This window comes from Mobula hypostoma, chromosome 28, assembly GCF_963921235.1.
Source record: "Mobula hypostoma chromosome 28, sMobHyp1.1, whole genome shotgun sequence".
Taxonomy (NCBI): domain Eukaryota; kingdom Metazoa; phylum Chordata; class Chondrichthyes; order Myliobatiformes; family Myliobatidae; genus Mobula; species Mobula hypostoma.
This window is the reverse complement of record NC_086124.1, coordinates 3,751,880-3,778,825: the sequence shown is the minus strand read 5'-3', so window position 1 is coordinate 3,778,825 and position 26,946 is coordinate 3,751,880. Positions and strand designations below refer to the sequence as shown.

General features: G+C 43.7%; 1 protein-coding gene across 1 annotated transcript in view; it reads right to left on the bottom strand.

The window, feature by feature from the left end:
- Nucleotides 1-963: 963 nt before the first annotated feature.
- wasf2 (WASP family member 2) overlaps nt 964-26,946 on the bottom strand; it is a 72,774-nt gene continuing 46,791 nt past the window's right edge. Inside the window, exons 3-9 of the mRNA XM_063034827.1 lie at nt 24,657-24,791; nt 15,034-15,187; nt 12,473-12,590; nt 10,876-11,006; nt 8,019-8,177; nt 5,077-5,591; nt 964-2,293 (exon numbers count right to left, since the gene is read on the bottom strand). Of these exons, the coding sequence (XP_062890897.1) occupies nt 2,139-2,293; nt 5,077-5,591; nt 8,019-8,177; nt 10,876-11,006; nt 12,473-12,590; nt 15,034-15,187; nt 24,657-24,791 (1,367 nt within the window). The 3' untranslated portion in view covers nt 964-2,138. The remainder of the gene's footprint in view (nt 2,294-5,076; nt 5,592-8,018; nt 8,178-10,875; nt 11,007-12,472; nt 12,591-15,033; nt 15,188-24,656; nt 24,792-26,946) is intronic.

Below are 26,946 nucleotides of genomic sequence, written 5' to 3'. Positions count from 1 at the left end.
GAGGGGTTTAGATAGGGTGTTGTAGGGTGTGGGTGATCAGAGGGGTTTCGATAGGGTGTCGTATGGCGTGGGTGATCAGAGGGGTTTAGATAGGGTGTCGTATGGCGTGGGTGATCAGAGGGGTTTAGATAGGGTGTCGTATGGCGTGGGTGATCAGAGGGGTTTAGATAGGGTGTCGTATGGCGTGGGTGATCAGAGGGGTTTAGATAGGGTGTCGTATGGCGTAGATGATCAGAGGGGTTTAGATAGGGTGTCGTATGGCGTGGGTGATCAGAGGGGTTTAGATAGGGTGTCATAGGGCGTGGATGATCAGAGGGGTTTAGATAAAGTGTCGTAGGGCGAGGATGATCAGAGGGGTTTAGATAAAGTGTCGTAGGGCAAGGATGATCATGCTCTTTCCATGACCATGATTGCTCTTGGCAAATTTTTCCATAGAAGTGGTTTGCCTTTGCAAGAGATTGTCTACCTGGCGTCAGTGGTCATGTAACCAGAAGTTGTGATATGCACCTGCTGCTCATACTGCCAGGTAGGTGACAGTAAATCATGTGTTGCTGTCACCTTCCTGACAGTTTGAACTAGTCTGACCATTCTCCTCTGACCTCTCTCAACAAGAAGCATTTTTGCCCACAGAACTGCCACTCACTTTTCTGTCTCTTACACCATTCTCTGAACTCTAGAGACTGTAATTGTGAAAATCCCAGATCAGCAGTTTCTGAGGGAGTCAAACCACTCAGTCAGGCACCAGCAATCATTCTATGGTCAAAGTCAATTAGATCACATTTCTTCCCCATTCTAATGTTAGGTCTGAACAGCTGAACCTCTTGACCATGTCTGCATGCTTTCAGGCATTGAGTTGCTGCCACATGATAGGTTGATCAGATACTGCATTAGCGAGGTGTACAGGTGTACCTTACAAAGTGGCCACTAGTGTGCGTGTTGGAAAACAAAATCAAATCAATTAAATTTTACATCGTTGGTAAATCATTTATTTCAAGGCTTTGATATCCATAGCAAACTTTAGTTACATAAAGTTCTAATTAAATACATTTCTGGCTGCACATTTACTTGGAATAATCCAGGAAATCAAATGCAATTCCCCACTTCTTAGAAACATCAAAGAGGGGAGGAAATTATAAAATTGCAACCCAGCTATGTGATTACGAACACGTTATTACAAAATTTTACCCCAAAGCAGAATGAAAATAACCTGATAAATTTAGATCAGGGCAATTTGAACCCTACTGTGTTAAAAATAATAAAACCAGTTAGTCTAACTAGTGCTAAATTTGCATAGTTTGCCAGTGAAGCTGTCTCTCTTCACAAAAGATTATTAATTGATTGCATAAGCAAGATTTAGAAACACCCATAAACTGATGTAAACAAAGCAAAGATTTAATTGCAGCACTCTCATAACATGTAGAGTCATTTTTTGGTTGGCCAGGTTCCTTACCAGGCAATTAATACAAGTAATTGGTATCCTGTTTTGGCACCAGTATGCCATATTCAAAAATTAAAATGGTTAAAAGTCAGGAGATTTCTACAAAGACAGGTTCCATGTAAATTTCCCCCCCCATAATGCACTTTGGTGATGCTAATTACACAACAGGCAAATTGGTTTGATTACTTGGAGATTTATTAAGTCTATAGCAATGTCTTAAAAATATATATAAACCTTTCAGCACTGGCAAATGTGTGAATATGGATTCATTATAACCGCATATACATATTTACTGTGTGCAGATTACAGAATCTCATTCTAGCTACTGTACTTGATTAAAAAGCAGTATACCATTAATAAAAATATTGGCTGATAAATACATTACTCCAATTACTGGATAATCGTGTGCACCACCAATCTAAAACAAGGCAGCAAACTGCTTCCATTTTAATAATCCAGTGATCTGTAACACACTTATCTATCTTCCTGCTGAATCATATACATGGCACTTCATTTGATATCTGCCTGATTATAATACCGAGTGTTTTCCTTGTCTGACATCTTCCCCAACACATTCACAGCCTGTGCAAATAACACGTTAGAGTACTACGCCTATGTGGAGAGGCGTTGTTGGGAATGGTTTGGCTTTTTAAAACAAGAATTTTGGCTGCTGGTGACTGGTGTGTTGGTGTTGCTCAGCTCAGTCAGACCACTCCTCGTCATCGAATTCTGATTCTTCGGAATCGCTGTACTCGACTGCGATACGCCGTGACAGGATTGTGGCCACATCATTCCCAACACGGTCCCGCTTTTCCTCCTGTTCTCTCTGCTCTTCAACTTTACGAAGCTGGAAGCCTATTGAATACATAATAGGAGTGAGACGTCAGTGTAGGAGCCATGTATTCTGTATTATGGTAACTAGTCACATGACTGAAGGCATGGCAAAAGCGAAGGGAATAAGTTTCGTATTCTTGCTTATTTCGTGGCAGCTTGTAACTCAGGACCGGTGGAGGTCATATATTTGCTGACCACTTAATATCACTGAATAACACTTAGCTTACACTTGGATACGTTTAAATTCATTGCTTCAAGATTGTATGTTTACTAATTGCTAATAAAGATTCAAAATAAGGAATTCGACACTTTGAAACAATCATTTCATTGGATGAAGGAGCTGAGGGAATAATGCAATAATAACAACCCTGTGGCAGTTACAGGCTAGTGGCAATTGTTTTGTCTTGATTTTGGATTAGTTTTGCTGCTCCAATCAGGTGTATCCTTTGAACACGTTCAATCCCACTCGGCGGAAGCTGAGAGGAGATCTGATAAAGGTTTGTAAGATCATGAGAGGCATAGATGAAGTAGACAGGCAGTGTCTTTTTCCCTGGGTAGAAATGCTTAGTACCAGAGGGCATGCATTGAAGGCAAGAGGGGTGTGAGGGGCAAGTTTTTTTTAAACTCAGAGTAGTGAATACCAAGAATGTGCTGCATGAGTGGTGGCAGAGGCAAATATATTAGAGGCTTTTAAGAGATGTTTGGATAGGCACATTAACATGAGGAAGATGGAGGGATATAGACATTGTGTAAGTAGGAGGGATTAGTTGTTGGGGTTTTTTGATTTTCTTTTTAGTAGATTTCGCACAACATTGTGGGTTGAATGCCCCATTCCTGTGTTGTACGCTTCTATGTTCTATGTTGATAACTGAGCACTCAGTTACATCTATAAAACCATAAGACATACAAGCAGAATTAGGCCATTCAGTCATCAAGTCTGCTCCACCATTCTATCATGCCTGATTCATTAACTATCCCACCTTCTCCCAGTAACCTTTGACGCCATTACAAATCAAGAACCGATCAACCCCTACTTTAAGTATACCCAATGACATGGCCTAGACAGTCATCTGTGACAAAGAACTCCACAAATATAACACCCTCTGGCTAAAGAAATTCTTCATCTTCATTCTAAAGGGACTTCCTTCTATTCTGAAGCTGTACCCTCTGATCCTAGACTCTCCCACTATACTAGAGGTTCCCAACCTTTGTGATGCCAAGGACCAATACCATTAATCAAGGGGCCCATGGAGCCCAGGTTGGGAACCCCTGAATACTATAGTGACTATAGGGAACATCCTCTCCACATCCACTCAATCGAGGCCTTCCAATTTTCGATAGGTTTCAACTAAATCCTCCAGATCCACCCCAACCCACCGAGTTCCTCCAGCAGATTGTTTGTCACTCTAACCTTCCGAGATCTTCAGTATAACCCAATGAAAGCAGAGTGGCATGTTTGTAAAGTTGTGGGGATGATACGTCAGCGCTGGAGACGTGATACTTGCAGGCTTTTCCTAGCATATCCTCGACTGTATCGGTTATTGACACAAACAACGCATTTCACTGATGCAACAGATTCTGCAGATGCTGGAAGTTCAGGGTAAAAGAATTCTGATAAGGGGCTATGGCCTGAGAAGTTGATTTTTTTTTTTAATTCCTCTCTTTTAGGGCGTATTCTGGAGTTAGAGTGTATACCAAATATTAATTTCACCAGCAGTCAATCTTTAGATTGAATTGAGATTGCAGATTGAATTTAAAACGCAGCTTACAACAATCAGACTTGAGACCACACCTGGAGTACTGTGTGCAGTTTTGGTCTCCAAATTTGAGGAAGGACATTCTTGCTAATGAGGGAGTGCAGCGTAGGTTCACAAGGTTAATTCCCGGGATGGCGGGACTGTCACATGTCGAAAGATTGGAGCGACTGGGCTTGTATGCTCTGGAATTTAGAAGGCTGAGAGGGGATCTTATTGAAACATATAAGATTATTAAGGGATTGGACACGCTGGAGGCAGGAAGCATGTTCCTGCCGATGGGTGAGTCCAGAACCAGAGGCCATAGTTTAAGAATAAGGGGTAGGCCATTTAGAACGGAGTTGAGGAAAAACTTTTTCACCCAGAGAGTGGTGGATATATGGAATGCTCTGCCCCAGAAGCCTGTGGAGGCCAAGTCTCTGGATGCTTTCAAGAAAGAGATGGATAGAGCTCTTAAAGATAGCGGAATCAAAGGTTATGGGGATAAGGCAGGAACTGGATACTGATAGTGGATGATCAGCCGTGATCACAGTGAATGGTGGTGCTGGCTTGAAGGGCCGAATGGCCTACTCCTGCACCTATTGTCTATTGAGATGCCTGCATATGCATGAATGCAGCCCAGAGTCTGTGAGGGTTAACATTCATTCTGGGTGTCTGGAGCGTGGGTGCGAAGAAGATAGCGTTTGAAAACTATATGTAATTCAAAGAAAGCATTGTAGATACATTGTAACTGTGGAATTGTCTTGTTACCTTTGATCTTTAGCATATAAAATGTCATTTAATATTGTGTCGAGCAGACCTCTTCTTCCAAGAGTGTCCCAGTATGATGCCTGCTGCTTGTTTTTGCAAGAATAAACACTTGTATATCTATTAGCTTCAGTGTCTCAGCTGACTTTGTTCAGTTATTACATTAGGGGGCTCGCTCTCCCATAGGTGCTGCCTCATCTGCTGAGTTCTTCCAGCATTGTGCGTGTCACACTGCAGTTCACCGTAATTTTTGATGCTCATGGGACAAATAATAAAAGAAAATGTCTTTACACCCAGTTTTACCTTGCCGAATGGCTGAGAGCAGGTCAGTCCGGGCATCACTCACAGGCGGCAGAGCTGCTTTCGGCTTTGAGTCAGAGGACTGCGGTGGGGGGGGTGGCACCGTGCCACCTCCAAATGACATCGTGGGCCCGGGAGGTGGTGGGCCAGGGGGCGGCGGAGGAGGAGGGGGAGGAGGAGGAGCAGCCCCACCTCCTCCCGGTGCTGGGAATTGGGCAGGGGCGGCAGGGAAGTGATCAGTGGGAGGAGGGGGAGGAGGAGGGACTGAGGGGGCATCATTGGAGAAATGCTGGTTAAACTGCATCGGGGAAACTGAGGGAGGCGGTGGTGGGGGAGAGATAGGAGGCCCCTCGAGCCCCATGTATGGGGGTGGCGGGGGTAGTTGAGTTGGGGCTGGTGGCGGAGGTGGTGAAAGTTCACCTATCGGTGGGCTGGAGGGAGGTGCTGGAGGAGGAATAGTCGGGCTGACAACACTGGTCCTTTTAAGGGCTGAAGTGTCCTGCTTGTCCATGGCGTAACTACAAATAGAAAAGAAAACACAGTCAGGCGAGATGTACAATCTGAACACTCACTGGAACAACCTTGCAACACTCCACATTCTCTGAACTGTTACCACCACGTAAAACTATCAATAAATTTTCTAGACACTGGAGTAATAATGATTTACAAGCATCTTCAAGTTTGTTTGGTCCTGGTGGTCAGAATGAGCTTTATCATCGACGTCCACTTTGTTGTTTTGTGGCAGCAGTACAGTACAAAGACAAATTGCTATAAATTACAAAGGTTCAAAGGTTTACTGTATTATCCAAGTATCTAGGCAGAATACAACCAAGTCCAATTCCTGACCTTCACCTGTGGTTTAGCTGCTAAGCCCAGCTGAACCGTCTCTATTGAGAGGAGAAAGGGGAAGGGCAGGGTGCTGTCACCTTAAGACCAGTTACTTCGGGTAGATGGAGCTCACCAACCATGGTTGGCAGCTCATTTAGTAAGGATAACTCTAATCTTGAATTTCCGCTGCCTTGCAGCCATATCCACTCACAGGGAGGGCTTCAGAGGTAAACCCCATGGCCATAACCGGTGATGAGATCCCTAAGGCAGTCCTGTGTTGCGTTCAGTGCTGACTGGCAACTCCCACAATGCCACTGGTGCCAAACTGTGTCAGTCTCTGCCACTCCTTTGGATTCCTCAGCCGCGTGGAGAGCGGGAGCCTGTTGCCGGGGCAACAGCTTGCTCGCCATTGCACTGCCCGGGCACGCGTATAACAGACGGCTAGGATGCAACATCCACAACATGCTGGAGGAACTCAGCAGGTCGGGCAGCATCTTGATCCAGGTCGGGTTGATGCTGCCCGACCTGCTGAGTTCCTCCAGCGTGTTGTGAGTGTTGCTTTGACCCCAGCATCTGCAGATTATTTTGTGTTTAGGATGCAACATCCACGGTTGACCCCGAGCAACTGAGGGCCTCCCTAGTAAGTTGCAGTATCAATGTCCAAAGTTCAAAGTAAATTATCAAAGTACATACACCTTACCATATACAACTCTGAGATTCATTTTCTTGCAGAATTCACAGTAAATACAAGAAAAACAATATCATTGAAGAGCAGTGCAACAGGACGCTGTTCAAACTTGCTAGAATAACCATAAGGCTGGTACGGTCGCCGGTGCTGGCAAGTAACATGTTGCTACTCCTCATGTCCATCACTCTTACTGGGGCATGGGCAGCCAACAGCAGCTTGCAGGAGTCCTATGTCCTGCAACAGTCCTTCAAGTTGTCCCCAGATGTAGCTCATCTCTGAAGATCCTACCCTGCCCAGGGATGAGGTCTCTGGAGATTCTGTAGGCATTTCTGTAGCTCTGAGCCTTTATGGGATGGGGCTACTAGCCGCACGCCCAACCCTTCTTTTGCAGCTGCTCATGTTGTTAAGCTACTGGGGTTAAACCCCTGCTGCCCCAAGGACTCCGTAATGTATGCTCTGGCCCTGACCTTGTGGGTTTCCTCCGGGTGATTTGGTTTCCTCCCACACTCCAAAGATGTACAAGTTAAGACGAGTAAGTTGTGAGCATGTCATGATGGTGCTGGGGTGACACTTGTGAACTGTCCCCAACATGTTCTCTGTGTTGGCCATAGACTCACAGAGAAGTACAGCACAGCAACAGGTCCTTTGGCCCATCTTGTCTGTACCGAACCATTTAGACTACCTACTCCCATTGACCTGCACTGGGACCATAGCCCTCCATACCCCTACCATCCATGTACCTATCCAAATTTCTCTTAAATGTTGAAATTGAGCTTGCATACGCCACTTGCACTGGCAGCTCGCTCCACATCCTCACGACCCTCTGAGTGAAGTTTCTCACATCAAAGTTGCTGGTGAACGCAGCAGGCCAGGCAGCATCTGTAGGAAGAGGTGCAGTCGACGTTTCAGGCCGAGACCCTTCGTCAGGGTCTCGGCCTGAAACGTCGACTGCACCTCTTCCTACAGATGCTGCCTGGCCTGCTGCGTTCACCAGCAACTTTGATGTGTGTTGCTTGAATTTCCAGCATCTGCAGAATTCCTGTTGTTTGAGTGAAGTTTCTCCTCATGTTCCCTATAAACTTTTCGCCTTTTACCCTTAACCCATGACCTTTGATTGTAGTCTTGCTCAACCTGTGGAAAAAGCCTACTTGTATTTACCCAATCTGTACCCCTCATAATTTTGTATACCTCTATCAAATCTCTTCTCAATCTTCTATGTTACAAGGAATAAAGTTCTAACCTATTCAATGTTTCTTGACACAATGGCATATTTCTGTTTCGATGTGTATGGGAAAAATAAATCTAAACTTCCTCTGAATAAATGAGCAAATTTTACTTCACACCTTTATTTGGTTGAAAAGAAAACTATTCATTATCGGATGCCAAAGCGTGTACTCTACCCACTCGTATACCTGTTAATTGATCTTACCCAAAATCAGGCGGTGGTGGAGGCAAGTCAGCTCCTGGTGACATTGGAGGAGAAGGTGAATTGACTGAATCACGATATGTTCCATGCGTTCTGTAAGCAAGCTCCTCGTTGGCATTTGAGCCTATACTTCCATTAGAACAGATTTCATTGGCGTTCGAGCTGAAAGGCAGTTCAAATAACCATAAATACACAAATGTAAAAGTCTGCTCCTCCAATGTTGCAGCTGCATTTTATCATGTTCTGCAATCAGATGTTCCTCCAAGAGGACCATAACCTTGTCGTAGGGTTTGGAGGCTTGTGTGCCTCAATGACACAGAGAACTATGTTGGCTGGAGTCAGGGCTTTATGCTTTGGCTTTTGGTAGGGTCACCCATGCCAAACAGGTCAAAGGGTAGAGACAGGCTAAGAGTGGTCCACTGGTCCTTTGGTTGAACAAGTTGGGTCTTTATTCTTTGGAGCGTAGAAGGTTGAGGGGGGACTTGATAGAGGTATTTAAAATTATGAGGGGGATAGATACAGTTGACGTGGATAGGCTTTTTCCATTGAGAGTGGGGGAGATTTATGAGTTAAGAGTTAAAGGGCAAAAGTTTAGGGGTAACATGAGGGGGAACTTCTTTACTCAGAGAGTGGCAGCTGTGTGGAATGAGCTTCCAGCAGAAGTGGCTGAGGCAGGTTGGATGTTGTCATTTAAAGTTAAATTGGATAGATATATGGACAGGAAAGGAATGGAGGGTTATGGGCTGAGTGCAGGTCAGTGGACTAGGTGAGAGTAAGAGTTCGGCACAGACTAGAAGGGCCGAGATGGCCTGTTTCCGTGCTGTAATTGTTATATGGTTATATAGGTTGGGGGGGGGGGGGGCGGTAAACTCAGGGCCAATAAGCCTGACTGGTAAAATGAAATTGTTATGGGAACAGCAATGAAGAATCCTTCTACATCTGAGTGTGACTGTATTCCTGAGTCTCCACCCGGAACTTGCCTGACTGACAGTAGTGAAAACCGAGAGGAAACTACTGACATGATGAAGGAAGCTATGAACACCGTCAGAGATGGAGGAACTTCATTGCTGCCCTAAGTGGCATAATGGGCAATAGGTAAGCAAACGTTGTATTCATATGTTATTCACTGTTATGTAATCAATTTCTTCATTCACAGTATGTGCTAGCATTCACAGGATGAATGCAACAAATTAATTTGCATCTCCTCTGCCACGATGAGGTCACTCTCAGTATAGCAGCCGTGTCACACATTTGCAGGTGTGTTGTACGTTTGTTATGTATACTCTGCTAACCAGTCACGAGTGGGGGTATGGTAAAAGAGAAGGGAATAAGTTGCACATTTGTGGCAGTTTGTACCTTGGGACTACTGAGGCTACATCTTTGCTGAGATAACATTCAATAATGTTTAGTTGTATGTTTGCTAATAAAAGATAGGAATAGGGAATTCGACTCTGTGGAACAATTACTGGAGTGGTGGGCTGGTCACGCAAGTGTAACAAATCCGTGGGGTTGCAGGCTGGTGGCAATTGTTTTGTTTTGATTTTGGATTAATTTTTTCCGCTACACAGATTGAAGGAGTAAATTCTTTTGAGGTAGCCTCCAACTTGATGGCATGAACATTGATTTTTCAAATTCCCAGTGATCCTTTTCACCTCTGTCTTTTTCAATTCCCCATGCTGCCACCCTCCCCCCCCCCACATGCTTATCGTCTCATCTGGGTCCCCCGTTTCTTCTTTCTCCTACCTTGTACTCTCCTCTCCTATCAAAATCCTTCTGCTCCAGTTCTTTACCTTTCCACCCATCTCCTTCCAGCTAGCCTCTTTCCCCTCCCCCTACCTTCTTATTCTGGCACCTTCCCCCTTCCTTTCCTGTCCTGCCTTGAAGAAGGGTCTCAGCCCGAAACATGGACTGTTTATTTATTTCCATAAATACTGCCTGACCTGCTGAGTTCTTCCAGCATTGTGTGCATGTTTTGCTCTGGATTTCCAGCATCTGCAGAATCTCATGTTTAAAATTAATTTGCTTTATATTGTACTGTCTCACATTAACCATTCAAATTGAAGGAAAATGCTTATGATTTGGATCTGCCTCAAAAATATCCTTGATTACAAGTTCTTTGAAATGTGTTATCGGGTTTCTACACTGCAGTTGTCTGAGGCAGCATCAGCAGTTTGGTTCAATGCCCCTCAGATAAGCGACAGTTAGTAAGATTGTTTTAGTGTTATCCATGCCGGAAGCAAAGTTGAGTGGACAAAGGTGGCAGTTTGTAACACACACAAGATGCTGGAGGAACTCGGTAGGTTAGGCAGCATCGTTTTGGGCCAAGATCCTTAATCAGAACAGAGACCATCTATTGTTATTGGGCAACAGATAAAATACAATTTTCCGTACAGAGCAATGTCTACTAAAAATCTGAGAGTGGCTTGAATCCTGAAGGGATGGGGTTGAAGAAAATCACTCCGAGTTTGAATTCAGCAAAAACAAGCTGGAAAGGGAGGGGAAATTTGCTGAAGTAAGGTGGTGCGAGGGGAAGGCCGACAAGCTAGAAGGTGACAGGTGAAGACAGGTGGAAGGGGAAGGGGGGTGGGGAGAGGGAAGAAAGAAGCTGGGAGCTGATACATGAAAAAAGTACAGAACAGGAGGAGGAAGAATCTAATAGGAGAGGAGAATAGACCATGAGAGAAAAGGAAGGGGAGGAGAACTGGGAAGAGGTGATAGGCAGGTGACGAGAAGGGGTAAAAGGCCAGAGTGAAGAATAGAGGAGCTTGTCAACACTCAATCTATACTGTTTTGTCATAAACTGATTACCACTGCACAATGTCAAAGCACAATATCAGTTTCAAGTAACAGCAAAACTTACATGGAATCTTCAGTAACAGATTTTGCTTCCACGAATTCCTTGCCCATTTTCAACCGCTCCCATTCCTCTTTCCTTGTTCTAATTTTCCGTGGGTTCAAATTTCCTCTATTTGAAACTTCCCTTTTCTCTTTCTAGATGTCAAACAGCATTGAAAATAGATTTAGTTGTAATGCTTCGGAACACTGATCTTCAGACAACCCAGGAGGAAGCAAATTCATCATACAATGAAACATATATGTTTTTTAAAAGTGTGACCACAAGTGAGTAATGAATGACATCTCATTTGCATTCAATTATTTTTTATCAGTTAATTGCTTTGGAACAAAATTTATGCAATTAACATTGAAAACACAGATTTTAAATAATAGGGATGTACAATATAATCCCCTGCAGTGTGGGTGTTACAGGGGATGATCTATTAGCTATTGCTCTGCTGGTATGTTTCTGGTTAAGATAGCACTGGTGAAGCTCAGTTACTACTTGCTGGCAGCAAACAAAACACAGAAAACAACCATACACTAAATTAATCTGGGAAATGATCACTGCCAACAACAGTCTGTGCCTTCCCTGCCGGAGTTGAGCTTTTGAACTGCCTGTACAACCTGGCATTTTTACAGTGTGAACTGAAGTCTTGAAGGTGCAGGATGGTTGCACCGTGGCATGTAGGAGCCAAATCAGGCAGCGGGGTTTGGGCTGGAGAGAGGGGAATGAGTTAATGCACGACCATTGCTGGAGCAGATGTGGAGACAACTTGATGCGGTAGCAATGAGGTGAGGCAGAGTCAAGGTCCGAGCCTGAGTGAGGAAAGACACAAGGTGGCGGGCCTCAGGCCCGAGAGCGTATTGAAGCAGCAGGTCCCTGGTCTGAGGCTGAAGAACAACCTGAGGTTTGAATGATTCAGACACTGAAACAGAATGTAAAGGTCAGGGTGTCAGGGCCGGAGGCCAGGGGCAGGCCGTTTCAGCTCGCTGCTCTGCAAGGTTTATTTGTCTCTGCACTGAACCAGGCTGTGGCCTGCAACTAATGGGCTCCTGAATCGGTTGCAGTGACGACTGGCTTCATGGCTATGACTCACTGTTGTGAACTTCTGTTCTGAATGCTAGTTGCTTACTTTTTTTGTTTGTGCAATTTGTCTTTTCTCTCTGCATACTGGGTGTTTGACGGTCTTCTTTTGTTTTAATGGGTTCTATTGGGTTTCTTTGTTTTGAGGCTGCCTGTAAAGAGGCCAATCTCAAAGTTGTATATGGTATACATACCGATAATAAATATACTTTGAACTTTGAAATTCAGAGCAGGTTGACCGAGAGCCACCCAGTAACAGATTGGAAGAGCCACTGGGCCACCAAGAGCTTTAGAAGGTTATATAACAAAGGTGTATAGTATGTTGAGACAGTGTTCATTTAAAAGAAGCTTCCACCTGTCTCAGTGGTATAAATAGACCAGAGTTTAATACTGACAAGCTGCTCTCCATTTTAAATACCAGGGATAACTAAACAACTAAGTGAGAATGTTAATAGAGCAGTTCCTAACTGTAAAGAATTCAGATACTATGCACGAAGGGCACATTCACTCTTAAGGCTAAATAATAATACAGTACCCGGTGTTTCCTTTTCTCTTTCATGATATCCTTTGTGTCCTGCAACATTTTTTCTTTCCAGAGGTCAAAGAAGTAAGAAGGATCAGTGTAAAACTTAAGGCTGTCTTTTCCATCCTCTCTGTAACAAAAAAAATGTTAACATCATTAGAATCTGAAAGGCTACAAGGATTTCAACAGAACTGAATCAGAAACCAGGTTTAATATCACTACCACATCATGAAATCTGTTGTTTTGTTGTAGCAGTACAATGCAATACATAAAAATACTGTAAGTCACAATAAAAAATAAATATAGCTTAATAAAATTAGTGCAAAAAGTGTGTGATAGGGTGGAAATACGTCTCCACCAAAGGAGGTGTATGGTGCTCCTTCCTCCCGATATAAAGTGGATCTTTTACCAAAAGGCCCTGCTTAAACATCCCTCCAAGGCTTGTTTCTTTGCTTTCATTCCTGACAGGAAATGCAGCAGAGTTATGCAACTATGACACGTTGGAATTAAAGCTGTTGAGAAAATGATTTCCGTAGAGTCCACGAATTAAAAATAATTGCCTAATAATAGTTTTGTGATTTAAACTTTAATATGTAGATTTGGGTGGTGGGGTAGAGATACGTCTCTACCAAAGGAGGTGTAAGGCACTCCTTCATTCCACGAGCCTGCAGGTCACCCTTGGGCAAGATTAGCACCCTCTTCGTGCTCCCCTCCCTCACCAATCAGGGTCACGTGAAGCCATGGGAGCAGGTGTGGATGGTCGTATGAGCGGCCGGTGCAAATCGCAAGTCCTGGTTATGCAACCACTGAAGTCAGGCAGACAACCTCTGAAGAGTATTGATAATGGCTGGGGTTACCTGACAATTTTATTGTTGGCGATGACTACAGGAAGGGGATGAGGCAGCAGCTGGCAGACGATGAACGGAGCCAGGTGAGGAAGGGGGGTGATAAGCAGACACAGCCAAGTGGGGGACAGGAAAGTCAGAGGCTGGAAGGCGATAAGTAGAATACAAAGAGGTGCATGTTCTGGAATCTGATAAAGGAAGGTGAAACACAGTGAGACGATGAAAGTGTAGCTTGATTGAATTTGTCATTCAAGAGTGAATGAATCATTTTATGTATAAGCATCTACATTATGTCTTTGTTCTCAGTGAACAAAAAATATAGCAGGGCAATCCAAAGTCAGAAGGAACACCAGTCAAGATCAAATACACCTTTCTCCTGAAACACCTGTGCACTTCGACTGGCCGTCCTAGACGGGCTAATATAGAAGTGATTGTAAAGTAACAGGAGGCATAGAAGTAAATGAGTGCATGAATTCCAGTAAACAAATTCCCCCCCCCCCCCAACTTTCCTCTATTCCCCACTCTGACCCTTTACCTCTTCCCCCTGGGCCCTCTCCTCCTATGGTTCACTCTCTCCTACCAGACTCTTTCTTCTCCAGCCCTTTATCTTTCCTGTCCAACTGGCTTCACCTATCACATTCCAGTTAGCCTCCTTCCCCTTCCCCTCATCTTTTTATTCAGGAATTTCCTCCCTTCCCTCTCAGTTCTGAAGAAGGCTCTCAGCCTGAAACTATTCATATCCATGGATGCTGCCTGACCTGCTGAATTCCTCCAGCATTTTGTGTGTATTGCTTTGGATTTCCAGCACCTGCAGACTTCCTGCTGAAAATGTTTGTGACACAGAACTTCGATTTAATTAGCAATTGAACAATGCTGCAATCCATCACACCTGGAGGGAGAATCGGTAGAATACACCAGTGGACAAGGCGATCACAATAAAGGCAAAAGCTTGAAAGTGGTTTGCAAACACATGGAAGTTTTCAAAGCAGACAACTTCAGTCAATAGCCAGGAAATCATTGCTGCCCGAACAAAGGAATTGAGTAAACACAAGAGACTGCAGCTGCTGGAAATCCAGAGTGAAACACACAAAATGTTGGAGGAACTCAGCAGGTCAGGCAGCATCTATCCTCAGGATCTGATGAAGGGTCTTGACCCAAAGCATAAACACTTAGATGTTGCTTGACCTGCAGATTTCCTCCAGTGTTTTGTGTGTTACAAAGGAATTGAGGATGCAGTTTTCAGTTGAATTCTGAGAAATGTACTTGATGGCACAATGCAGACAGGAGATTAGAAATCCTTTTCAACACACACAAGATGCTGGAGGAACTCAGCAGGTAAGGCAACATCTTGAGCTGGGACTCTTCAAGACTGAGAAGGAAGGGGGAAGATGTCAGAATAAAAGGTGAGGTGGGAGGGGAAGGAGGCTGGAAGGTGATAGGTGAAGCCAGGTGGGTGGGAAAGGTAAAGGGATGGAGAAGAAGAAATCTGATAAGAGAGGAGAGTGGTTCATAGGAGAAAAGGAAGAAGAAGGGGACCCAGAAATCCTTTCATCGTGTTTTAACTTTTATCAAACCAATCCTGTGCGTTACAAGTCTGAGTTACAAATTACAAGAAATATTTCCCTTTCCTTGTTCATTTTTAAAGATTGAATTTCATGACAAAGAAATTCATTATGATTTTACTTCCAAAAAAAAATGACATTTAATCTTCTGGTCAGTTTTGCATACCTGTATGGAGTCAGAATATGAAGGGGTGGTGGCTTGTCACATGTGTTATATGTGTCATTGATAGGAATTGGCAGGGAGGTTCGACAAAACAATTGCTGGTCCTGATTTGTGGAGCTCTTGAAGGCTTTCCTCAGGTTAATAGTCTGCAGGGAAACTAAAAAGAGAGCAGAATGAAAAGTCAAATGCAATCATGTTCCTTTGTTCGTCAATTTTCACAATTCCCGACAATCAAAATTCTGTAATCTTCCAATGTGCAGTATTGTCCAAGTAACCATGTACAAACACAGCCAACATTTCCCTTGTGTTTTGGCTTGCTCTTTCACACACTTAAAAACCACAGACTTACTTTTCTCAAATGAGGGAATGACATTTTGGTTAACATGCTGTCTACTTGAGCAAAACTTTAGATTCAGGTAAAGTGATAGAAGATAAAACATAGTGATGCCAATAGAATAAAACCAAAATGGCTCCTGAATGCTCAGCACAGTGCAATACTGAAACAGTCAGGTTTCAAAACTCGAAAGTTCAAAGTAAGTTTTATTGTCAAAGTACATACATGCTAGCATATACAACCCTGAGATTCATTTTCTTGTGAGCATATTCAGCAAATGTATAAAATAGTAATTATAACAGAATCAATGAAAGATCAACCAGAGTGCAAAAGACAAAGTGTGCAAGTGCAAATACAGATACAAGGGGTGATTGGTACGTTCATGGCCTAAGGTAGGAGGACTCAATTTTGGAAAACCTAGCACATTGATTTTTCCTACACTTACACACTTAGTCCAGCGGTTGTGGTGCATACGGATCCCTTCTTTGTAGAAGTTGACGTCTTGGACCTCCAGAAGTGGTCCACAGCAGGGGTGATTGATAAGCTTGTGGCCTAAGGTAGAAGTTGAGTTATTAACTTCAAACTTTTTGCATTTTCACTTAAAGAGTTGAATTGCACGTGCATGTAATGAGAGCAGTATAACTCATCTCCTTCTACCACGAACTTATCAATCGCCCCTGCTATGGACCACCTGGAGGTCCAAGATGCTCTCATTACATGCACTCTGAGTGATAATGCAGAAAGTTTGAAGTTAATAACTCATCTCCTTCTACCTTAGGCCACAAACTTATCAATCACCCCTGCTGTGGACCACTTCTACAAAGAAGGGATCCGTATGCTCCACGACCACTGGACTAAGTGTGTACACGTAGGAGGGGACTATGTTGAAAAATAAATGTGCTCGGTTTTCTAAAATTGACTCCTTCTACCTTAGGCCACGAACTCATCAATCACCCCTTGTAAATAGCAATAAGTAACGAGAACATGAGATGAGATAAATAGTCCTTGAAAGTGAGATGATTGGTTGTGGGAACATTTTAATGATGGGGCAAGTGAGGATAGTCATCCCCTTTTGTTCAACAGCCTGATGGTTGAGGGGTAGAAACTGTTCTTGAACCTGATGGTGCAAATCCTGAGGCACTTGTACTTTCTACTGGATGGCAAGAGCAAGAAGACCTGGATCGTGAGAATCTCTGATGATGGACGGTGGTTTCCTAAGACAGCATTTCATAGGGATGTGCTCAATGGTTGGAAGGGCTTTACTCGTGATTTACTGGGCCGAATCACTACTTTTTGTCCGATTTTCCGTTCAAAGACATTGATTTACTTTACTTGTGGACATTTAAACAGATTGAGACTTTGGTAGCAGTGCCGTCTCAGCCACTACTCCTAAACTGGAAACCGTAATTCTGAAGATGGGTCAGAAGTTATCCAGTTTGGGGTAGTATGTTCAGTTCTGGTCACCTACCTTCAGGAAAGATATCAATAAGATTGAAAGAGTACAGAGAAAATTTACAAGAAAGATGCTGGGACTTCAGGAATTGAGTTACTGGGAAAGGTTGAATAGGTTAGGCCTTTATTTCCTGGAGTATAGAAGAATTCAGGGAGATATGATAGAGGTATAAAAATCATGAGTGGTATTGATAAAACCACACTAAACTGGAAGGAAACTTTCTCCACTGAGGTTGGGCGAGACTGGAACTAGAGGTGACAGGTTAAGGGTGAAAGGTTGTTGTTCAGACCAAACATCAGAATGGGGAAGAAATGTGATCTAAGTAACTTTGACCGTGGAGTGACAGTTGGTGCCAGATGGGGTGGGTTTGAGTATCTCAGAAACTGCTGATTGCCTGTGATTTTCATCCTGTCTCCAGAGTAGGAGTTCCCAACCCTTTTTTTATGTCATGGACCCCTACTGTTAACCCCTACCAAATGGGAAGCACTGCTCTAGAGCTTACAGAGAATGACACAAGAAACAAAAAAAGCATCCGGGGAGCAGCAGTTCTGTGGGTGAAAACAGCTTTTCATCGAGAGGTGTCAGAGGAGAACGGCCAGGCTGGATCAAGGTGACAAAAGGTGACGGTACTCCAAGTAACAACACTCCCAAAAGTGTGCAAAGGAACACAACGCGTCCACCCTTGAAGTGGCCGGGCTACAGCAGCAGAAGACATACGTTCAGTGGCCACTTTATGAGGTATGGAGGTACCCATAATGTAGCCACTGCGTGTATACCGCATTAACAAATTAGCCTACTGAGGCAACACAGTTAGCATAACACTGCTACAGTGCCATCGAGCTGGGTTCGTTTCTGGGTTTCCTCCAGGTGCTCCGGTTTCCTTTCACATTCAAAGATGTAGAGCTGATGAGTGTAATTGGGCAGGGCAGCTTATTGTGCTTTATGCCACATTCTCCCAAGGTGACTGATCATTTTAAATATGCTGCATCTACTAAGCCTGCACACCATTACCAATATAAGTGAAAGTACTTTTGAAACAGCCCCATAATATATTACAGTAAAGCACAAGTTTGGGAAATCACAACCCACTTAATATCTTTTACAGAGAGCTATAAAAACCGCAGTGGAATTGCATTACAAAAATTGGAGAGGAATTTGAACAACGTTACTGTTAGAAGCTCAGCCATCACAATCAATTTGCAACCAGAAAAATCTCATTCCTATTCTACAAGAGGTGCAATAGCAGGATATTAAAAATTATGATTTTCTGTAAAGGTTTTTATTAGAATAATAAATATTATTCAGTCTGTTATACTTTCAACCCTTCCTATTTTTATCGTCTGGCTCTTCTTTTCCATCTCTTGGTATAAACCATCTACTGATACCATAATCCCACTAGGGCAACACGGTATTGTAGCAGTTAGTGTAACGCTTTACAGTGCCAGTGATAGTGTGGGAATTGAACCCCTGTCTGTCAGGATTCTGTACATTCTATTCATGATTATGTGGTTTCCTCCCACAATCCAGTCAAAGGTACAGGTTATGACAGGCGAGTTGCAAGAATGCTAAACTGGCGCCAGAAACTTGGTGACACTCAAGGGCTGCCCCCAGCATATCCTCAGACTGCGTTGATCGTTGATGCAAATAAAGCCTTTCACTGTTCGTTTCTATGTACACATGACAAATAAAGCTAATCTTTTATCTTTACAGCTGATGTCACCCCGAGCCGGAAATGCTCATTTTCTACAGATACCTGGATTGTATCATTCTACATTTGGGCAGATGGGGCTCATTAGCTCATCTAGAAGCAAAACTCTGATCTCAAACCTCCGCACCCTTGTAGCTACACCCACTTATGTGGAAGGCTTCGGGAGTAAATCCAGAGGAAAAATTTAGACTTGGGAGTCCCTAAGACAGTCCTACATTGAGTTCAACACTGCCTTCAACTCCTGCGACATGACTGGTGCCAAACTGTTTCGGTCTTTGCCATTGCTTTGGATTCATCAGCCGTGTAGAGAGGGAAAGCCTGCTGCACGGACAACAGCTTGCTCTCCAAACTGTACTGCTTTGACTTGTATATCATGTAGATAGCCAGGACACAACATTCATGGTTAATTCTGACCAACACAGGGCCTCAATCATTCTACATAACCGAAATTTCAATTTCAATGAGCAGTCAACAATACATTACCAATAATTAAAGTAATGGAAGACATCATATCCAGTTATACTAATTTACTTAAGAGTTATGGAAAAGTACAGCACAGAATCAAGCCCTTCAGCCCATCTAATCCATGCTGAACCATTTAAACCGCCTACTCCCATTGACCTGCACCAGGACCATAGCCCTCCTATACCGCTACCATCCATGTACCTATCCAAACTTCTCTTAAACGTTGAAAGTGAAATCACATCCACCACTTGTGCTGGCAGCTCGTTCCAGACTCACGACCCTCTGAGTGAAGTCACCCCTCATGCTCCCTTTAAGCTTTCCATCTTTCACCATTGACCTCTGGCCTTAGTCCCACCCAAACTGCTTGCATTTACCTATCTATACCCCTCATATTTTGTATACAGCTATCAAATCTCCTCTCAATCTTCCATGTTCCAAGGAATACAGTCCTAACCTATTCAACCTTTGCTACAACTCAGGTCCTCCAGACCCGGCAACACCCTTGTAAATTTTCTCTGTACTCTTTCAACCTTGTTCACATTTCTCCTGTAGGTAGGTGACCAAAACAGCACACAATACTCCAAATTAGGCCTTGCTAACATCTTGTACAACTTCAACACAATCTTCTCCGTGGATTGTCACCTTGTCGTGGTGGAGAAGCTTGTGTGGTCCTGTGATCCTGAGAGCAATGCCGTCTGGAGCTATGCTCCTGGTGGGGTCACCCATGGCGGTAAGGTTGAGGGCGAGGTCCCCGACATAGAACAATCCAACCAAGACCTCAACGGTGGAACAGGCGGACGAAGTTACTTCGAACTCAACGGCTGTGAAGGTGGATGAAGGCTGCAACAAATCCATCAGCTCCAATCGTCGTGGTTTCCGTGCCATTGGAATCAGTTGGTTGATTTGTGAAGTATCGTGTGCTTCTTGGAGTGCAACATCAAGTACACGTTAAACAAATACACGGACAGGTGTCTTCACTCTGTGGGTCACTTCTTCAGAATGAAGACCATCATCCTCGACCTCCAGGGATAGCCACGACGACAACAATACTTTGATTTATGAAGGCCAATGTACCAAAAGCTTTCTTAACAACCCTACTTACCTATGTCGCCAATTTCAAAGAATTATGGACCTGTATTCCCACATCCCTTTGTTCTACAGTAACCCAGTGAATAGCATGGAATATTACTAGCTTGAAAAGTGCTTTGGAGAATTTGCATACAGTCTGTTTTCCATGCGTCAGGTCATCCATAACCCAGGAAGTCCCTGAACCCCCTAAGACCAGATTTCTGCCCCACCTCTGGCCCTGATGCCTACACCATTCCAGTGAAGCTTGGCACAAACAGCTTCATTTTTCTACTGGGAATGCTGCAGCCAACCAGTCACTGTTAACTCATTCAGTTTACTTTGGAATGTTCTTGATGAGAGAATGGTGCTCCTGTATGGCATCAACATTCATTCCATGCTCAGTCACTTCAATCACATTTCTTCCCCAGTCTGATGTTTGGTCTGAACAACAACTGAATCTCTTGACCATGTCTGCATACATTTATGCATTGAGTTGCTGCCACGTGATTGACTGATTAGATATTTGCACTAATGAGATGTACTCGTGTACCTAATAAAGTGGCCACCGAGTGTATATTATAAACACGAGATAGTCTGCAGGTGCTGGAATTCAAAACAACACACACAAAATGCTGGAGGAACTCAGCAGGTCAGGCAGTGTCTATGGAAGTGAAAAAAAAGTCAACGTTTTGGGCCAAGACCCTTCATTAGGACTGAGAAGGAAGGGGGAAGATACCAGGACATAAAGGTGGGGCAGGGGGAGTGGAGGAGAAGGCGGCTAGCTGAAGCCAGGTGGGTGAGAAAGGGAAGGGGGAGGGATGGGTAGGTGAGAAGAAGTGAATAGAAGGGAGGGGGAGAGAATTTTTTTTTTAAAACTGCAAGGAGAAATCGACGTTCATGCCACCAGGCTGGAGGCTACCTAGACAGAATACAAGGTACTGCCCTTCCACCCTGAGGGTGGTCACTTCATGGCACAAGAGGCGGCCATGGACTGACACATCAGAACGGGAATTGGAATTAAAATGTACATTCACATGTACTTATGATAATCTTGTCTTTGAAACAAAGACTGCTTCCTTTCATTTCCACAATAATCTGCTTCTGTCACTGCCTCAGCCTGCCTTTCACAAAAGCCTTTGTTCCTATCCTCATCTGCAAATGTCCTTAACAGACTGGATCTACATTATGCAGCTGATCTTGCTTATCTACAAATAAAAATTAGGCAAACTGAATTATTCTTTACCATATTTTACTGGTTGCTAAAAAATACACGATTAATCTTTTCTTTTCCTTTTTTTTTACAAGCACTGAAGTTTTATGATTTTAAGTACTTTTCATTTTCCAGAGGTACTGCATTTATTATAATAGAGACTCAAGATTTCTGCGATAATTCTGCAGAAACAAAGCTGATAGGGCACATTAAGCAGTTTGTCCACATTCATCGAAACAATTTCCTGCTTTTGCCTGCAGGCCTGAATGGTCAGAAAGAATGGGATGTACTATTTAAAATTTAGCTAAGGTACTTAATATGAAAATGGGTTATTTAATATTTTCAATGTTTGTACATCTAAAGGTTATTTAAAGTAGAGGTTGATAGATTCTTGATTAGGAAGGGTGTCAAAGCTTATGGGGAGAAAGCAGGAGTGGGGTTGAGTGGGAAAATTAAATCAGCCATGATGGAATGGTGGTGCAGACTTGATGGGCCAAATAGCCTTTTTCTGCTCGTGTCTTATGGTTTTATATGAAGTCTTATTAGCTACCATTAATTATACCTTTAGTAATCAAAAGGTATACAAGATTCTGAGGGATATAGATAGGGTAAAAGCGAACAGGCTTTTTCCACTGAGGTTGGTGGGACTACAACCAGAAGTCAAAGTAAGGATGAAAGGTGAAAAGTTTAAGGGGAACACGAGGGGAAACTTTTTCACTCAGACTCATGAGAGTCTGGAATGAGCTGCCAGTACAACTGGTGTATGTGAGCTCAATTTCAACTTTTAAGAGAAGTTTGGTTGGGTACATGGATGGCCATGGTCCTGGTACAAATTGACGGGGGCTAGGCAGTTGGTTCGCAACAGACTCGACGGGCCAAAGGGCCTGTTTCTGTGCTGTACTTTTCTACGTCTCTAAAATATTGGGCAGTTAGCATAATGCATTACAGCACCAGAAATCAGTGATCGGAGTTCAACTCTCTCCATTGTCTGCTCTCTCGATGACTGCGTGGGTTCCTCGGATGCTCTGGTTTTCTCCCACATTCCACACACATACGTTCCCTCCTTTCCCCTTTTCTTTCTCCCGTCCCATGACCCTCTCATATCCCCTTTGCCAATCACCTGTCCAGCTCTTGGCTCCATCCCTCCCCCTCCTGTCTTGCAGAATGCCCTCAGCACATCCTCATACTGCATTGCTCATCGACAAATATGACGCATTTCACTGCACGTTTCCAAGTATGTGTGACAAACAAAGCTAATCTCTATCTTTAAAGCTGATTTACATAGCCCATGCAACCTGCATATCAGTAGGATAACAGAATTTCCTTGCTACTTTTAGAACCAAATTTCTAGACAAAATATTTAATATATATTGTTTTTAAACACTTAACTTCTCCAGCAAGCAATCACAGTCAATATAGATGTCTGCTCATAAAATTCAAGTTTACTTAATATCATTTCCAGTACACAAGTGTAAAAGGAGAACAAAATAATTGTTACTCCGATCTGATGTAATACAAACAACTTCAATAAGATAAAGGACAATATTTGAAAAACAACAGACGTAAGCACACAAGATAGCTTATATACATGGATTGATTGTCTGTCCACAAAGTGACGCTAGGCACAGGAGTGTCTGTACATCAGGTGACTGACAGGAAATGATAAAGTAGCACTCACAATGTGCTGGAGGAACTCAGCAGGTCAGTCAGCATCAGTTGAAAAGATTAGTCGACGTTTCGGGCCGAAACCCTTCGTCAGGACTGAAGGAAGAACTTTGGGGAGGGTTTGAAGAATGCTGGTAGTTGAAATAAACAGTAACTTGAAAGACAAAGGGGTGGGGAAGGGGAAGCAGGGAGGTGATTGGCAGGAGAACAATGCAAAGTAGTAGGAGGCAGAACTATGAGGGAGGTGATGTGAAATAGGGATGCAGGAAGGGAGGGGGAGGGAATTACCCGAAGTTGGAGAATTCTATGTTCATACCAAGGGGCTGGAGACTACCTAGACGGTATACATGAAACCCGACGCAGATTGGGGGACCGCTTCGTCGAGCACCTCCACTCCGTCCGCCACAACAGACAGGATCTCCCGGTAGCCACCCACTTCAACTCTGCTTCCCATTCCCATTCAGATATGTCCATACATGGCCTCCTCTACTGCCATGATGAGGCTAAACTCAAGTTGGAGGAGCAACACCTCATATACCGTCTAGGTAGTCTCCAGCCCCTTGGTATGAACATAGAATTCTCCAACTTCCGGTAATTCCCTCCCCCTCCCTTCCTCTATCCCTATTTCACATCACCTCCCTCATAGTTCCACCTCCTTCTACTACTTTGCATTGTTCTCCTGCCAATCACCTCCCTGCTTCCCCTCCCCCATCCCTTTGTCTTTCAAGTTACTGTTTTTTTCAACTACCAGCGTTCTTCAAACCCTCCCCAAAGTTCTTCCTTCAGTCCTGACGAAGGGTTTCAGCCCGAAACGTCGACTAATCTTTTCAACTGATGCTGACTAACCTGCTGAGTTCCTGCAGCGCACTGTGAGTGTTCCTTTGACAACAGCATCTGCAGATTATTTTGTGTTAATGATAAAGTAGCGGTGGTTTGGGGTGTGGAGGGGCGGGATCATGGTGGAGGTGTTGATCAGACATTACCTGGGGAAAGTAACTATTTTCCAGTCTGGTGGTCCTGTTGTAGATGCTACACAGCCCCCTCCCTGATGGGAGTGGGGCAAACAGTACATCACCAAGGGAGGGGGGTGGGATCCTTCACAATGTTACTGGCCTTTTCCCAGACCTTTATAAAATGTCCTCGATGGTGAGTAGGTTGGTGCTGGTGGCATGCTGGGCGGTTCTGGCTACCTGTTATAGAGCCTTCCTGTCTGCTGCAGTGCAGTTTCCGTACAATGCTGTGACACAGCATGTTAGGATCCTCTCTAACAAAAAGAGAAGATGCTCTCTGCGGTTGTGTCCTGTTGATATGGCGTGCAGAGGTGAAGAATTTTATCCCATCTTAAGGAGCTAAAATCAGGATGAAGTATTTTTCTTTGCACAAGGATCATTTAAAATGACTCACCACACACTTATTTACAAAGGCAGCACAGTAGCGTAGTGGCTAGCACAACGCTTCACAGTATAAGTGACCCGGGTTCAATTCTTGTCACTGTCTGCAAGAAGTTTGTACATTCTCCCTGTGACCAAGTGGGTTTTCTCTGGGTGCTCTGGTTTCCTCTGATAGTCCAAAGATGTACTGGCTGATAGGTTAATTGGTCATTGGAAATTGTCCCATGATTAGGCTGGGATTAAATCTGGGGTTTGCTGGGCAATACGGTTTGAAGGGTCAGAAGCCCCTGCCACATCTCGATAATAAATAAATAAATACATAACATTCTTACCATCTTCTACTTTGGGATCAAGCTGTGTTACTTTAACTTGTAAACGGTCAATCCGTTCTCCAAGACTGTTCACTCTAAAAGCAAAGCTCCCCGCTTCCCTGAACAGCTCACCGAAGATATCTTCAGCATATTTACCTGAAGAAATAAAGAGAACAGATAGGCAGATGAGACTTACACGAAAATGCTCACCTCACAATGCCTGAATTGCAGTTCTTTAGCTATTTTATTGCACTTGGGTGCAAACATAGCCCAGTGTGTCCTGCCCTTTCAAACTCAGTGTGCCCTGTGTAGCCTGCCCATTCAAACTCAGTGTGCCCAGTGTGGCCTGCCCATTCAAACTCAGTGTGCCCAGTGTGGCCTGCCCATTCAAACTCAGGAGCTGCAAAGTGGGAATTCAAAGTGACTGCCAGGAAGAAAACTGAACACAATCTTCTGAGTACATAAAGAGAACTGAGACAATTTTGAAGGGCTGGTGGCAAGTAAAATAAGATGAGAATAGTTTTAAGGAGTACACAGATAATATAATTGTGTTACCAGAAGGCCTGATTGAATAAAATTTACGGATGGAGCTATAAAATGAAGACAACCAGTACAACTCCATGGCCATGTGTTAACATGGCAATGAAAGATACAGAATATTTATATTATATTATCTTGGCCCCTTATCCAAGAAAGGGCATGCTGTCACTGGAGAAGGTCCGGAGGATGTTCACAGAATGAACGGGTTAACTATGAGGAGTGTTTGATGGCTCTTTACCTGTACTCCGCAGTTTAGAAGAATGGTGGGGGGGTAGTTGAAATAAACCTATCGAATATTTAAAGGCTTATCTAGAGTGGATGTGCAGAGGTTGTATGCAAAAGTGTGGGGGACCTCAGAATACAGTGACACCCCCTTTAGAACAGAGATGAGGAGGCATTTCTTTAGCCAGAAGGTCGTGAGTTGTGGCATTCATTGCCACAGGTGGCTGTGTGGCCAAGGCATTGTGTATATTTAAAGTCGACGTTGACAGGGCTCTTCATTTGTAAGGACATCAAAGGTTACGGGGAGGAGGTCGGAAAGTAGGTTGAGAAGGGTAACAAATCAGCCATGACGGAATGCTGAGCAGACTTTATGGCAATCGTTTTAAGAGATGAAGCATAGATAGTGTTACAGGAAAGACTGATTCAGGGGGTGGGGGGAGACACTATAGAATGAAGCATACCATTCCAACTTCATTGTCCTGTGATGTAGTGTTAACATGACTATTAAAATTACAAAATATTTATATTAAACTACATTTACATTTATAAACACTTTGGAAGTGCATCAGTGTACTTTCATACAAATACACAAATATGTCAACATTTCCCCTGCTAATCTTCAAAGACAAAACTTGGGACTATGGAGTTCCATTTCTTCCATTTGAGGCAGATGGCCAAATCTGACACCACCTGTGATCCTCAATAGCTCCTTCATTCCAGATCACTGAACTCCTCTTCTTCGATAATACACTTATTGGGCGGCACCACGCAAATCTACTGCTGAACAAGATGAAGTGCTGTGACAAATGGACCATTGTCCGCAAGACAGAAAGCACAAATAGTTAGCAGACAAAGAATGGGAGATGCCATAGAGATTAAAGTCGCCCAGACAGATGAACAAATAAGAGTTCAGAACATTAGACACAAGTCTCCTTATTGTTGAGCAGATTTATCTTAAATGTCCGTTAGGTTTTATTTCAGAATCAGATTTATTATCACTGGCATACAGAAGATAGAACAGTACAGCACAGGAACAGGCCATTTAGCCCACAGTGATATTCGGAACCAGCTAAAAAGCAAATCAAGAACATACAAACAGCAATTCCTCCTACCTACACAATGTCCAGATCCCTTCCCTATCCTCACACTCATGTGACTATCCAATTGTCTCTTAAAAGCCTCTAGTGTATTTCCTTCTACCACCATACCAGGTAACATGTTCCAGGAATAAAAAACTTGCTTCTCATGTCCCCCTTTGAACCTACCCCGGCTCACCTTCAATGCATGCCCTCTGAAATCAGACATTCCTACCCTGGGAAACAGACACTCTGTCTACTATACCTATGCCCCTCATAGTCTTGTAAACCTCTATCAAATCTCCCCTCAGTCTCTGCTGCTCCACTGAAAGCAACCCAAGTTTATTCAGCCTTTCGTGACAGCACATGCCCCCTAAACCAGGCAGCGTCATGCTGAACCTCTTCTGTACCCTCTCCGCAGCCTCAACATCCTTCCTATAGTGCGGCGACCAGAAGACTGAAGATGTGGCCCA